This window comes from Eublepharis macularius, chromosome 3 (genome assembly GCF_028583425.1).
Source record: "Eublepharis macularius isolate TG4126 chromosome 3, MPM_Emac_v1.0, whole genome shotgun sequence".
In the NCBI taxonomy this organism is placed as follows: domain Eukaryota; kingdom Metazoa; phylum Chordata; class Lepidosauria; order Squamata; family Eublepharidae; genus Eublepharis; species Eublepharis macularius.
This window is the reverse complement of record NC_072792.1, coordinates 12,261,123-12,274,928: the sequence shown is the minus strand read 5'-3', so window position 1 is coordinate 12,274,928 and position 13,806 is coordinate 12,261,123. Positions and strand designations below refer to the sequence as shown.

Below are 13,806 nucleotides of genomic sequence, written 5' to 3'. Positions count from 1 at the left end.
CATTTGTTGCCCAGATCTTGTAAGATTTGCTGGAGTCAATCAGAAGCAACGGCAGAGCAACGATCACAAGGAACGTGCTGAACTGCTGGGTCTCCTGCCTCTATCGTATCAAGAACTGTCTTAGGGTTCCTCTTGCACAGGCAGGGAAAGAGAAAAAGCAAAATGCCGTAAGATAGAGGGAGCAAGGGCTGCTGCTTCTTCTGGTAGGATTTGCAAGTTCAAAATATACGTAACCACCTAATTCACCCACAAACACACACTCTCTGCAGCCATGTCTGGTAGTGGCTATCAATACAAACAAGAGCTTTTTTTCTGAGAAAAGAGGTGGTGGAACTCAGGACCGCACAATGACGTCACTTTGGGTCAGCTGGAACAAGGGGGGGAGTTTTTTAAAGTTTAAATCACCCACGGCGAAATAGTCACACGGCCGGTGGCCCCGCCCCCTGATCTCCAGACAGAGGGGAGTTTAGATTGCCCTCTGCGTGGCGCAAAGGGCGATCTAACCTCCCCTCTGTCTGGAGATCAGGGGGCGGGGCCACCGGCCATGTGACCATTTTCAAGAGGTGCCGGGGAACTCCGTTCCGCTGCGTTCCTGCTGAAAAAAAGCCCTGAATACAAAGCAGGTAGCCAGAAATATAAGGAGGTAAAAGAAAGGGAACAAAATGAAGCTAAAGGAAACCAGTCTATCCTTCAGTTTTTCAAATCGGGCAAGGCCTTTCTGCAGTCAAGCAACAATACAGTGACTAGGCAAAAAGATGAACAAAATCGAGACGGAAAGGATTTCAATGTAGAGACCGAGTCTGTAGCAACTAATTTTCAGTGAAGTATACGGATTCATCGCACACTGCCAGTGACTGTGGGAGAAGCTGAAAGAAGTTTTAACAAGCCAGCGCTCATCAAAAACTGCAGATGTTCTACAATGGGACAAGGTTTGCACCACCTAACTATCTTGTCTAACGGCACACATTAGGTTCAGAACTCCCAGATCCAAAACTGAAATGGATTTTTTTTCCAGTTCACACCTCTACTAATGGCTACTAACTCACCTGAAGAAATACGCTCTAGTTCACATGAGTTTTTGCCATACATATAGTGGTTTTTAACATACCAAGGCCCTTTTCACACTGCTTACCTGCTCCCAGGATGTTGAGAAATATCGTGCAAAAAATGCAGAAGATAGCGTCTTCTCACGAGAGTTTTCATAGAATCATAGACTGTGAAAAAGTTTTTCCTGATATCCAGCCTGTACCTTTGTGCATGTAATTTAAGCCCATTGCTTCGCGTCCTACCCTCTGCTGCCAACTGGAACAGCTCCTTGCCCTTCTCCAAATGACAGCCTTTCAAATATTTAAAGAGAACAATCATGTCCCCCCTCAACCTCCTCTTCTCCAAACTAAACATTCCCAAGGCCCTCAGCCTTTCATCGTAGGGCTCAGTCTCCAGACCCTTGATCATCCTCGTCGCTCTCCTCTGCACCCTCTCAATTTTGGCCACATCCTTTTTGAAGTGAGGCCTCCAGAACTGCACACAATACTCCAGGTGTGGCCTGACCAAGGAAGTATAGAGAGGGGCTATGATCTCCTGCAATTGCGATGCTATGGCCCCTTTGATACAACTCAGGATTGAATTAGCCTTTTTTGCCACCGCATCACACTGACTCCACATATTCAGTTTACAGTCCACTCTTACCCCAAGATCCCTTTCACATATACTACTGCCCAGAAGTGTATCCCCCATCCAGTATTTGTGCTTCTCATTTTTGTGGCCCAGATGTAATACTGTGCACTTGTCTTTGTTGAATTGCATCCTCTTCACAGCTGCCCACTTCTCCAGAGTATTCAGGTCTTGTTGAATTTTAATTCTATCTTCTTGGGTGTTTGCTACCGCTCCCAATTTGGTACCATCAGCAAATTTAATGAGCAGCCCTTCCACTCCTTCATCCAGATCATTGATAAATACATTGAAAAGTACCGGGCCCAAAACCGAGCCCTGCGGCACCCCACTGGACACCTCCCTCCAATCTGATGAAATTCCATTGACCACCACTCTTTGGGTGTGGTCCTCTAATCAGTTCCCTATCCACCAAACTGTCCTATAGTCCACTCCACAGTTTTTCAGTTTGCCCATCAGAATGTCATGGGGGACTTTTTGCGCAACGTCTTCTTGCGAGAGTTTTGCACAACGTCTTCTCACGAGAGTTTTTCGCAACGTCCCGGGAGTAGGTAAGCAGTGTGAAAAGGGCCCAAGACTTCTACAGCAAAAAGAGTCCCAAACTGACTAACATAGTTTCCTCTCTAGAATGCGATATTTATTTTGTACCATCCAATCAGGAGCACAACTCCTCCGTTATTAATTTACTTGTTTTGTTCTCCAAGTCAACAGCCCACCACAAACTGTTGAACTGTACTATAAACCCGTCAACAAAGAAGCTCAACACTCCTCTAAGAGTAACTTCTAGTTAAGAATAAACTTTTGATAATAAAGGAAAAGTTGTTTCAATTTATCTTTACTTGGGGACTTCAATGATGAAATAGGTACTTCTGCACAATCTTTATCTTGCTGAGAAATGAATACAATTAAAATGCACTATGCATATCCCAGCCTTTGTTGTCTATTGAAAAAAAGAAGTGTAATTTTAAGTACGACTGCTGTGGGTTTGTTTCCTTAGAATAGGGATTGAAAATGTTAGAAATGCAGTAAAATGGTACGTGTACAAGTGGCCCGAGGCAGTATCTAAAAGAAGGAGCAACAGACAATTCATTCAAATTGCTGTGTTATTTTACTAGCTCTCATGTTTTTTTACTCTTTGTACGTCATTGTATTTTAACATTTTCAGAATGTAAAACTATCTTCCTTCTGATGGACACTGCCGCATTTACCGGTAATTCTCAAGACTACTGTAATACCTCAATTATGGCACGCAGAAGCAACATTTCAACTCATCTCACCTCACAATTTCAGGGAAGGTTGACACTGACTAGCAATGTAACTTGCACATTAACAAAACTGTGCTATTACCGACCACCGATAGGCTGACTGGACACGTGTCTCATTTTGCATTGTAGAAGATCCCCCGTTTCCAGCAAGTCTCCCCAGTATGGAATTGCGTGCTTCTGACACCCAAGTGCACATGGCACATGGACTGAGCTGTCGAGTTGGCCATGTGCAAGTAACAATGTGATCGATGTGATCCACGTACATTGAGAATGTACAAAGAATGAGACTATGGATAAAATTGATTTCTGTGGCTATTGCACCACTTTTTGACACATGATTTAGGTTGTATGAAAAATATGTCCATATATATACATCAGTTCTGGCAGAATTGGTTACCCCTGTAAGGATTTAATCCTGAGCACATGCGACCTGTGAACATTTGCAATTCGTCCTGGGTGTTTCAAAAGGAAATGATAAGGCACAAGGCCCGTTTTGGCATGCACCCCAGTACAGTTTGTTAGCAGCGCACTGTTATAACTACGTCACGTTACTGCTTAGCCGATCGAATTTGATCTCCAAATGCTCACAGCAGTTTGGGGTCAGCTCCCATGAGCGACAGTTGGAAGGCTCAGTTGGGATATAGCAATGCAGCCTTGCAAGTCCACACCTGCACAACCTGTGGAGGCACAATCCTATCTGAGAGTAGCCAACATCGACAGAAGAAGCAGTCCTGGGATTAAGTCCACTGAACAGATCTGAAAAGGATTCTAAAGTAGACCAGTTTGGGATTGCTCTCTAAGCACGCTACCACAGAAAAAAGGATGCAGTCATATCTTCTTGAGCTCTCTGTTTTATACATGTCCAGCCTTTACCAACTGCCAGTTTGACTCCCACCACTGCCATGAGCTCAGTAGGTGGCCTTGAGTAAGCCACTCCTCTCAGCCCTAGCTCCACCGTGGGGATAAGAATAACAGTGGGTTTGTCCACTGCTCTGAGTGGGGCACTAATCTGTCTAGAAGAACGGTATAAGCACAGTTATCATCATCATCATCATCATCATCACCATCATCTTGCAATTTGAGCTGTTAAATTAGCAAAGCGGAGGATGTTACCAAGTAGTCAAAGACAAACCAAGGACAGAGTAGAGCATAGTGGCTTTTATTGATGGCCATATTAACAATGGTTTTATTTTGTATGTAAAAAGTTTATCTTCATCGAACTAACTTTTAAAAAAAATGTCTCTGGTGGGTATATTCTGTATTCCCTGTTTGTACCAGCCTTCTTTATCAAGTCCCATTCTTCAGGCAAAAAACCCCGCATCTTGACCGCTAAGAAGAATGCAGAGAACTTTTGTCACAATGAATAGCCTACGGAAAAGAACAAAGACAAAAAACCTGTAGATTAACAATGGTAGATGGACTGCAGGTGACAAGGTCAACAAAGAACATACGAGCTTGAAGAATCTGATTGCGGAACAAGGAACTTGATTTTATAGTGTTGCACAGAAATAGCCATTTTTTTTAAAAAAAGTACTTTTCTAACATGCTATCTTAGAGCTAAGCTACAAGAGATGAATTACACGAGGGCACGTAAGTGAAGAGAGTCGCAATGTTAGCTGGGAAGCTGAGTTTTAAAAGAGATCGGAAGGCTTTGTCAATTTCCCCTCTCTACAGAGCCCGCAAAGATCGCTCCTCAAAAGGGTTTGCTAATTTCCTCTTCGCCTCCCAAAGGCTCTGTCAGTTTCACGTCCCCTTCCAGGAGGCGAAGAGGAAATAAACAAACCCTCTGAGGAGCAATCTTTGCTGGCTCTGTAGAGAGGGGAAACTGACAGAACTTTCTGATCTTTTTTAAAACTCAGTTTCCCTGCTAACATTGCAACACGTGAGCATCCTCGTGTAATTTGTCTCTCGTCATTTTAGCTCTTAAATAACTTTACATTTACGAGCCAAGTACAAATTTAGAATAGGTTGTTAGGCATTATGTTACTAAGAAGAGGAAGAACTTTTTAGTAAACAAAGGTGGCCAATATGGTGTCAACTACCCAATGTCTTCTCCTCACTATATGGCAAAACCATCTGCATTCATGTGGGTAGTCTAGCATTCACAATGCAAAAGGAAAACTCTGTTTCAGCAGTAACTCCCATCCGAATAGAAGGCTCAGGGTGCAAACTGCCAAAGCCGCACCCTTTCGCCATCTTCTCCTTTGCCCTCGTCATACATGAAAGCAGTTCCCATTCTTGACCCTTCTACTCAGTGTTTCTTTTCTACTAATTTCTCAGCATCTTCTCATTTGACTGCTACTGTTTCAAAGCCAGTCTTAGACGAAGACCCTGGTGCTCAACAATGAGGGGGGGAATCCACATTTATCACAATTTCTTCTTTATACTTTTCTACATAGTAGCAGGGAGGGAAGGCAGCATAGTACAACCCGATCTCGGAAGCTAAGGAAGGCTAGTACTTGGATGGGGGACCACTAAGGAAGACTCTGCAGAGGAAGGCAATGGCAAACCACCTCTGCTCCTAACTTGCCTGGAAACCCCCTTGCCAATAATAGCCTTTCTGTAGTGTCCAATATTCCATCATGCATTGCTCCTGGGACCTGGGAAAACAGTTTCAGAAGTTATCATGTCTGAGCCCCATCCATGTCAATGCTGATGCTGTTGTTCTGAGTCAATGTTTCATGCTATAACTTGATGTCATATTGCCAATGCCATAACTGTTTCTTTCACAGGTGTATTGCAGGTGCTTTAACTAACGGACTGTAGAAACTTTCAGTGCTTCTGACCTTGTATACCGCTCATTCCCATGCACTGCTATGTCTCAACTTTGATCTCTTGCTTTCTCAGTGTCTCGACTTGATAGTACAAATATGCGAGAGTTTCTCAGGACGAGTTCGCGCCAAAAGTCCTGTTTTACTGTTGGGAGGGGGAAGGAGCAAACGTGTGTGTTAAGAGGAAGGATTTCCTCACAGGTTACTATTCCTGTCAATCTTGCTCTTACTGCTTAGATGCTTACCTTGCTTCTGAGTAACCCTATGGACATATCTGTGGAAATGACCTGATTTCTGAATAAAGCCATTTAACCAAGAGCCTGGATTTCTTGTTGTAATGGTACAGGGGTCTATCTGCCATAGCCTGTCATCCATAGCCTGACAAAAGTAATAATAATGACAACAACATTCACTTTATATACCGCCCTTCCAGACAACTTAATGCCCACTCAGAGCAGTTTATAAAGTGATTTAATTATTATCCTCACGACAATCACCCTGTGAGGTAGGGGGGGGGGGCTGAGAGAGCTCTGAGAAGCTGTGACTGACCCAAGGTCACTCAGCTGGCTACAAGTGGAGGAGTGGGGGGATCAAACCCGGTTCTCCAGATCAGAGTCCTGCTGCTCTTAATCACGACACCAAACTGGTATTTGGGAACCATGTGTAGATAATAGACTCGAGCTCCTTGGCCTTTCCCTCGTAACGCTTAGGAACATGGATGACTGAGAAGCATTGAAGTTGATCAGGATGCGGATGGATGACTGTGCCATTGACTGTGAGACTGACCGTGCCAGCACACTAACCTTGGCGAGGCGTGTACACTCCACTTCTGCATTGGGACCCCTCCTTCTATGTCCCTCCCTTCATATCTGAAATTCCTTACACCCCCTAGCCACTGGAGTGCTTTTATGCTTGCCAGATCAAACGTTCTGCCGAAAGTAGAACCGAGAGGACGATTTACCAAACTTCCATTTTCAGACCACTTCTGTGGTTGTGTATCTGGTGCAACAGAGGCTGTAGGACCACCTTTTGTTACACTGCAATCAATGGTCTGTTCCCGGGATTCTTTGGATTATCCTTATTCTGTCTAAATATCAGCTTCCTATTGAGTCCTGGGGGGGGGGGAGGTATCTTTATTGTTAGCAGACTCTGATCCAGAAATAACGCGATTTGTTGCAAAATATTTGGCAATAGTGGTCTCTTTAAAATGCTGCTAAAATGAGTTATTTCCTGTTGACCATATTAGAAACTGTAAAGGCCTATTAATTTGTTTTATCCAATATGTTTTAGATTTTTATGAGATGCATGTATTTTATTGTTCTGTATCTTGCTTTTGTTTGTTTTATTATGTTTTTGCAATGCCTGCTTTACCCTGTTGTGAGGTACTGGTTTTATGCTCAAGACCTCTGATCAGATGAGCTTAATAATAAAGGTGTAACTGACACAGTTACATCTTGCTGGTGTAACTGTAAGTCAGCTGCAACTTGACAGCACATAGGAGCAAAAATGCTTCACCTGAACTGTTAAAAATTAGCCAGACTCACATATACCTAAAGGTGCCTCCGAACATTTAAGTCCTATTGCCCTCAAATCAATTACGCAGATAAAAAATCATTAAAATATATTTTTATTCACTCCTCCCACCAGTGTACAACATGTAGCTATGAAAGCGGGAGAACAAAAAATGTTCTGAAGCAAAGAAATGAGCAAACAACGTGCATGTTAGAAAATAAAACTAACAATTCTATTATTATAAGCTTTAGTGAGAGGGCCTGAGCGAGATCTGCTCATGAGGAGCTGAGTTTCATAAAACCTGCCTTCCTTTCAGAGGAAGTTGTAGGGGTAGGATGTGTATAACGGCTTTCAAATCAACTGCACTTTTCAAGTGTCAAAGTTTTTTTACATTGCAGTAAATAGTTAAGCATTATTATCCGTACACTTATTTTGATAACCCTTGTAAAACTTCTTGGCGAACTGAACATTCATTCATCTAAAAATGAAGGCAAAATACATACAAGAGCAGAAATTGGGTGAGAATGCAAAGAGGGAAAAACCCCCACAAAGATAACCACAGTCAAATCACAACAGTCTAATTCATACCACTGAACTCACACACTTTCACTTGGGTGGTGTTCCATGTAAGAAACCATCTGGTTGCATAACTCTAAAGATTGGCTCAGGGAAATTTTAGCTACACCAGTGTAATAAAGTCTGTGTGAACACGCTTAGTATGAGAGAGACAAGATAAGTGTGTCACAAAGGATCCAACAGCCAGTTCAGGTTGGAAACCCCATCAGAAGTCATCTGTACAGGTTCACCAGTTCTAATGGTGGGACTGATTTAAACACATCTGGGGGGCTAGGAATGAGTCCCACGGGTCCCTCAGGAGCAGAGAAACTGCAGAATAAAGCTGCTAATAAACATGTCAAATATGCCTGCCTGCATATCTGCCATGAATGTATTCTGTGTTCTGTACTGGTCCTCTGAGGGCATGAGAAGTTTCTTATTGATGTTAAGGCAGTAGGTTATCTCGCAAGTATTTACTTTCTCTTTCCCTGATGCCTCCAGCAAGTGTCCTTGAAGGCTGGCTGCGGCCAGCGTGAAATATATCTTTCTTGGGAACTGAGATGATTTCATTCTTTGTTCTGTCTTGCCTAAACCCAGCTTCTCCTCTTCACCCCCCCCTCCCTCTGGCTCCTTTGCACCCAAACTTCAACGGTCCCTATCCTGATGGCGGGAACCTTCCCTGTAACTAACACTACTGACCCCATCCTCGTCACTTCTGCCAATTCAGTTGTCTGAGCACCTTGAACTTGATGGATCTACTTCAATCAATACACCTGTGTGTTTGCTGTGGAGAACTTGGGGGATCTACCTGCCGAGGATGGACAGAACACTTCTTCGCCACGAAAGGGAGAACTCTTTAAAACTGCTATGTTTCTGACACCATGTTTTGGGTTAGCTAGAGAGGATGAGTTCATGAAAGGAGTTGGCAAAATGGGTCTTTCCACACCTTCCCCTTCCCCAAGCAACCTTGTGTTTGCCCTGAAAATCCTCAGAGCTAGGAGAGCACCTTACAAAGAAGATGCCCAATGGTGCATCGGTGTTGCGGTGCCAAAAGGGAATAATAGAAAATGGCATCTCTCCCTCCTGCCCCCACTCAGAGTTTGGAGGAGGGAGTGGGAGGAGCAGAGCCCATACTGCCATGTTTAGAAGGCCCAGTTCTGAGGATTTTCAGAGCAAACCGCAGGCTGCTTCAGGAAGGGAATTAATTTAATTTATTATATTTATATTCCGCCCTCCCCGCTTTCGCAGGCTCAGGGCGGATAACAAATACAAACATCACGCAACCATTAAAAACATTTAAAAGCATTTAAAAGGTGCGGAAAGACCTGCTAGGCCAACTCCTTCCATACACTCGTGTGCTCGATCCAACCTTTCACTACGGGTATGAGTTGGTTACAAAATCCATGGGGGGAAAATCTACTGAAAAAGCCCAGTTTGTTCCATTTATCAGGGCAATGGAAATAAAGTTAGGGGGGGAAATCAAGTTAGCCAATGTCACAGATTCATTGATTTCTCTCTAGACACACACATATTCTAAGAAAAAAAATGCTTTTCAGAGTTGATCCCACAGCTAGCAACCAAATGGGTTCAAAACCCAGATATGCTCCAAGTTTCTAGGCAGCCATACCAACCTAGAAGATTCCAAGAAAATTCTACTGAATTACATCTTAAATAGCATGGAAATTGCTTCCTGAACTCAAACACCCCATATTTACCTGCAGCATTTACCTTTGACTTCCCTGCTGTCAGTTCCTAGCCCTTGGTGGCTGATAGAACTGTTGGGTGGGCCGTGTTGACCTCCGTGGTTGCCCATCACCTCCTCTGCGAAATTCTAAAGTTTGTTCGTAAGCTATTTCTTCTTCCTCCTGCAGGTAAACAATATGATTTTATAGAATATACTGCTGGGGTTACACACAAGCCAAAAATTGTTCTATGTCAACCACCGTTCAGCTTCAAATGAACCCTCGGTAAAAATATCAGAAAGGCTGCACAATTTCACCAGTTAGGTTTGCCCAAAACAAGATGCCGAAATCATACAAAAAGCTTTGGCTGAGACAGTAGTAGCGGAGGCCTGGCCACCAGCGATTTCAACCATGGACTATGAACAGAAGCCTAGAAGCCTGAAGAGTTTTCGTTCATGGTTTTCACCTTGAAGCTGGGGTAATGGTTGATCGAGAAGACCATTTTTGTGGAAAGATGGCCCACAACTGTTGACTCAGGTACTTGGTTGATGCTGACAGAACCAAAGTTATTTGCAGCAAAAAATGTGAAGGTTATGAGAAGCAGAGGTAGACAAAGATGCGGTAGGGAGTGCGGAGGTATTTTATATAATACATTTATATGCACTATTTCCATTTATAATAATAATAATAATAACATTCGATTTATATACCGCCCTTCAGGACAACTTAATGCCCACTCAGAGCGGTTTACAAAGTGTTATTATTACCCCACAACAATCACCCTGTGAGGTGGGTGGGGCTAAGAGAGCTCAAGAGAACTGTGACTCGCCCAAGGTCACCCAGCTGGCTTTGTGGAGGAGTGGGGAATCAAACCCGGCTCTCCAGATTAGAGTCCCGTGCTCTTAACCACTACACCAAACTGGCTCCCATTTAACCATACTTAAGAAGAATTAAAATCATTTAAAGAAAGGAACCCAGTAAAAATTTTTAAAACTACACATTTAAAAGCTGAACAAATTGAGGATGGGAGGTTTTTAAAAGGCCTTCTAGAATAAGAGTCTCATCCAAGCACAGTGGAGCTTAATCCATCAATCCATTTCTTTATTCAGTCATTGACCAGGACAAATGAGAAATAATGACTATATAGTGAGCTCATAGGAAAACAGAATTGGTTCAACCAATGACCAATAGTTAAAATTTAAACGCCGTACATAAAGTTTCACAATGAATTCTGTAGGCTATTGAGAAAAAATTTAGCACAGCTAAGAGTAACCCGTTGATTAACACCCAGTAAAAGTTTCTTTAAAATATCAGCATCTGGACATCCTGTAAAAAAAATTTAATGCAGAGGGGAAATTATATTTGACCGAGCTTCCTGATAAAAACGACAGGAGAGCTCACAACTAGAGGATCACATGCAGAGATGGAGGGAGAGAATGCCAGTGAGTTGGTGGGGGGAGGCTATTTATCACAGCTTTGCCTGGGATCTTCTTATAGGTGAGACTGATCAATCAAAAGGTATGGTGTCAGAGTGTCAGTTTGCTTGTCAGTTCTCATACCAGAGCTACGCCATATTCACGTGCTATAATCTGTAGTTGTTTAGTTTTCTCCCTCCAGGCCCACGTGCTGCCCAGGCCGCATATATCCATGGGAGCGAAGAATTCTTATCAACCCGTCCTGGCCGACCTTGACGTCCTCACCTTCCCAGGCCTTCTAGACAGGACTAAGGGGGGAGGCTGGGAATGGGTGTCTGAAATGTTGTTACTTTCATTTTGTGTGTCATTCTCAACAAAGCTTTCGTTCAGCCAAGGCTTTCCTAGTCCTTGGAATATGGTCACTTGTATCCTGAGCATTGTCTTTCAATAAACCTTTTGAAATAAAGAAACTTTGCACTTCTTGCAGAAGGGGGAGATGAACTCTAGATAACTGGGATTCCATAGTCTGACATATGGTTTGTCTTTTGCTCTAGAGTAGTTCCTGTAAAAGAATCTTTTGCTTTTACATATGCTTGGCCGAGACATTTATTTCTCTTGTAGTATAGATAAAGGATGGTGTTATAAACATTATATGATATTTTATTTTATGTTATTTATAGTCTGCCTTTCTCACTGAGATGCAAGGTGGATTACACAATGCAAATAAAGGCAATCAATAGGATACGTCTACTAAGCAATATGATAGGATTAGGAAGGCAAAGCAGTCACCTGAACAAAGCATATGTATTAAACTTGACGCAATAAACAATGCAGAGCATGGTATTACATATGTAGATACACAACGTGTTTTGCTTGAGCAGTCTGTTGAGATGTAGTCCTGTTTCCTGTATAAAAAAGCCCACCCAAACAATTCCGTTTTACATAGTTTTACATAGTTTGCGAGCGGGAACCTTTTGGACTTTCTGTGAGCTAAGCTACAAGAGACAAATTACACGAGGACACTCACATGAAGGGAGTCCCAGTGTTAGCTGGGAAGCTGAGTTTTAAAAGAGATCGTAAGGCTCTGTCAATTTCACTGTTCTACAGAGCCAGCAAAGATGGCTCCTCAGAGGGTATGTTTATTTCCTCTTTGCCTCCTAGAAGGGGAGGTGAAACTGACAGAGCCTTTGGGAGGCAAATAGGAAATTAGCAAACCCTCTGAGGAGCCATCTTTGCCACTCTGTAGAGAGGGGAAATTGACAAAGCCTTCTGATCTCTTTTAAAACTTAGCTTCCCAGCTAACAGTGCGACTCCCTTCAAATGGGCATCCTTGTGTAATTCGTCTTTTGTAGCTTAGATCTCTGGCAAGCCATTCCAAAGGGTGGAGGGGTTCACAACAGAGAATGCACGTGTATGGGCAGTTGTTGATCTTGCTCCTCTGCAGGAAGGAATCTGCAGAAGGCCTTGTTCAGATGAGCAAAGTCCTATCTTGGACTTCATTGAGCTAAGATCCAAATGGATGGAACGTGCAATAGAAATGATACAGTTCTTATTACAAGAACCGTTACCGAATGGGTCCATAAAGCTAGAGATGTGAGTGGCTCAGCCTTTGGATCGTATGGTGTTTCTATTATGAGATATTTTAAATGGTTATTCTGTATTTTAGTCTTCTCTGTGAATTTTTTTTTTAATTATCTTGATGGACGTTTGATTTTATCTTGTGTTGTTGCTATGGCTTTCTGCAAATGCAATAAAAATGGATTGATAATGGAATGTGGGAACTGCACATTCATATACTGCCCTTCAGGCCAACTTAATGTCCACTTAGAGCAGTTTACAAAGTGTGTTGTTATTATCCTCACGACAGTCACCCTGTGAAGTGGGTGGGGCTGAGAGACCTCTGAGAGAGCTGTGATTGACCTAAGGTCACCCAGCTGGCTTCAAGCGGAGGAGTGGGGAATCCAACCTGGCTCTCCGGATTAGAGTCCTGCCACTCCTAACCACTACACCAAACTGGCTGTCCTTTGGTGGAAGGAACTGTCTCACGATGTAAGAAGTGTGGAAGGATCTAGCACAAAGAGATCCACAGGGATCAACTCCATGAACATGTCTCTCCTGCACTAGGCTTTTCTTGATGGGAAGGGCACAATCACAATGCAGTTTGAGTATCTGGAACTTGTATAGCTATTGCGGTAGGGCACAGGTGATTCTTTTTTTATTAGGAACGTCTCAGAAAGAGCATCCTCCTGAAGTGACAGGAGAAGGCATGACAGAATCAATGGATGAATGAGGGCAGACTGATAGGTCCACTGAAATGGAAGGTGCCAATAGCTTTGGTTCCAGCTAAGTTTGCTTCAATAACCATTACAGAACCTGGTTCCAAAGCTCCAAAGAGAACCGAGCAGCAAAACTTTATATTAAATAATAAGTACTATTTAACGGGACAAAGCAGAACGCTGCTTTCATATTTTTAAAGGGGGGAAGGCCTGCTCCCTTTCTCCATTAACCAAAAAGAAGGAACCGGAGGGAAGCTAATTAAAGAGGAAGTCAAAAAATGCCAAATCAATAGGAACAGTAAAGAAGTTATCAAACACAATTGTAATAGTAAATCAATAAATAAGTCACCCAAAACAGTGAAACACAGAAAACAATAGTGTCCCAAGCGGTCCAAAAATCACAGTGCACACAGGCACACAGTGAAACAACAATGAAACAACAATATAAGGGCACTCCCCTGTACAAAAAGTACAGACAACAAGTAGATAACAGTGAAAAATCCAAAGCGGCAACGGTGTCCAAAAAAGGAGTCAAATATAAATAAACACTTTCTGAAGATATGAGGCTGTGCTGTGGGGAGATGTCCGACGTCCAGTCAGCCACGCCTACGGGATTTGCCAGCATACGTAAGTAACACCCGTTTCGTGAATAATTCACT

The 13,806-nt window shown here is 42.9% G+C and overlaps 1 protein-coding gene across 2 annotated transcripts in view; it reads right to left on the bottom strand.

Moving 5' to 3' along the window:
- Positions 1-4,074: 4,074 nt before the first annotated feature.
- The window catches only part of TDRD3 (tudor domain containing 3), a 124,719-nt gene continuing 114,987 nt past the window's right edge, over positions 4,075-13,806 (bottom strand). The window contains exons 13-14 of one of the 2 annotated variants that reach the window (XM_054973385.1): positions 9,490-9,639; positions 4,075-4,304 (exon numbers count right to left, since the gene is read on the bottom strand). In XM_054973385.1, the coding sequence (XP_054829360.1) occupies positions 9,520-9,639 (120 nt within the window). In that variant the 3' untranslated portion in view covers positions 4,075-4,304; positions 9,490-9,519. The remainder of the gene's footprint in view (positions 4,305-9,489; positions 9,640-13,806) is intronic. The other variant, XM_054973386.1, reaches the window with a different exon arrangement.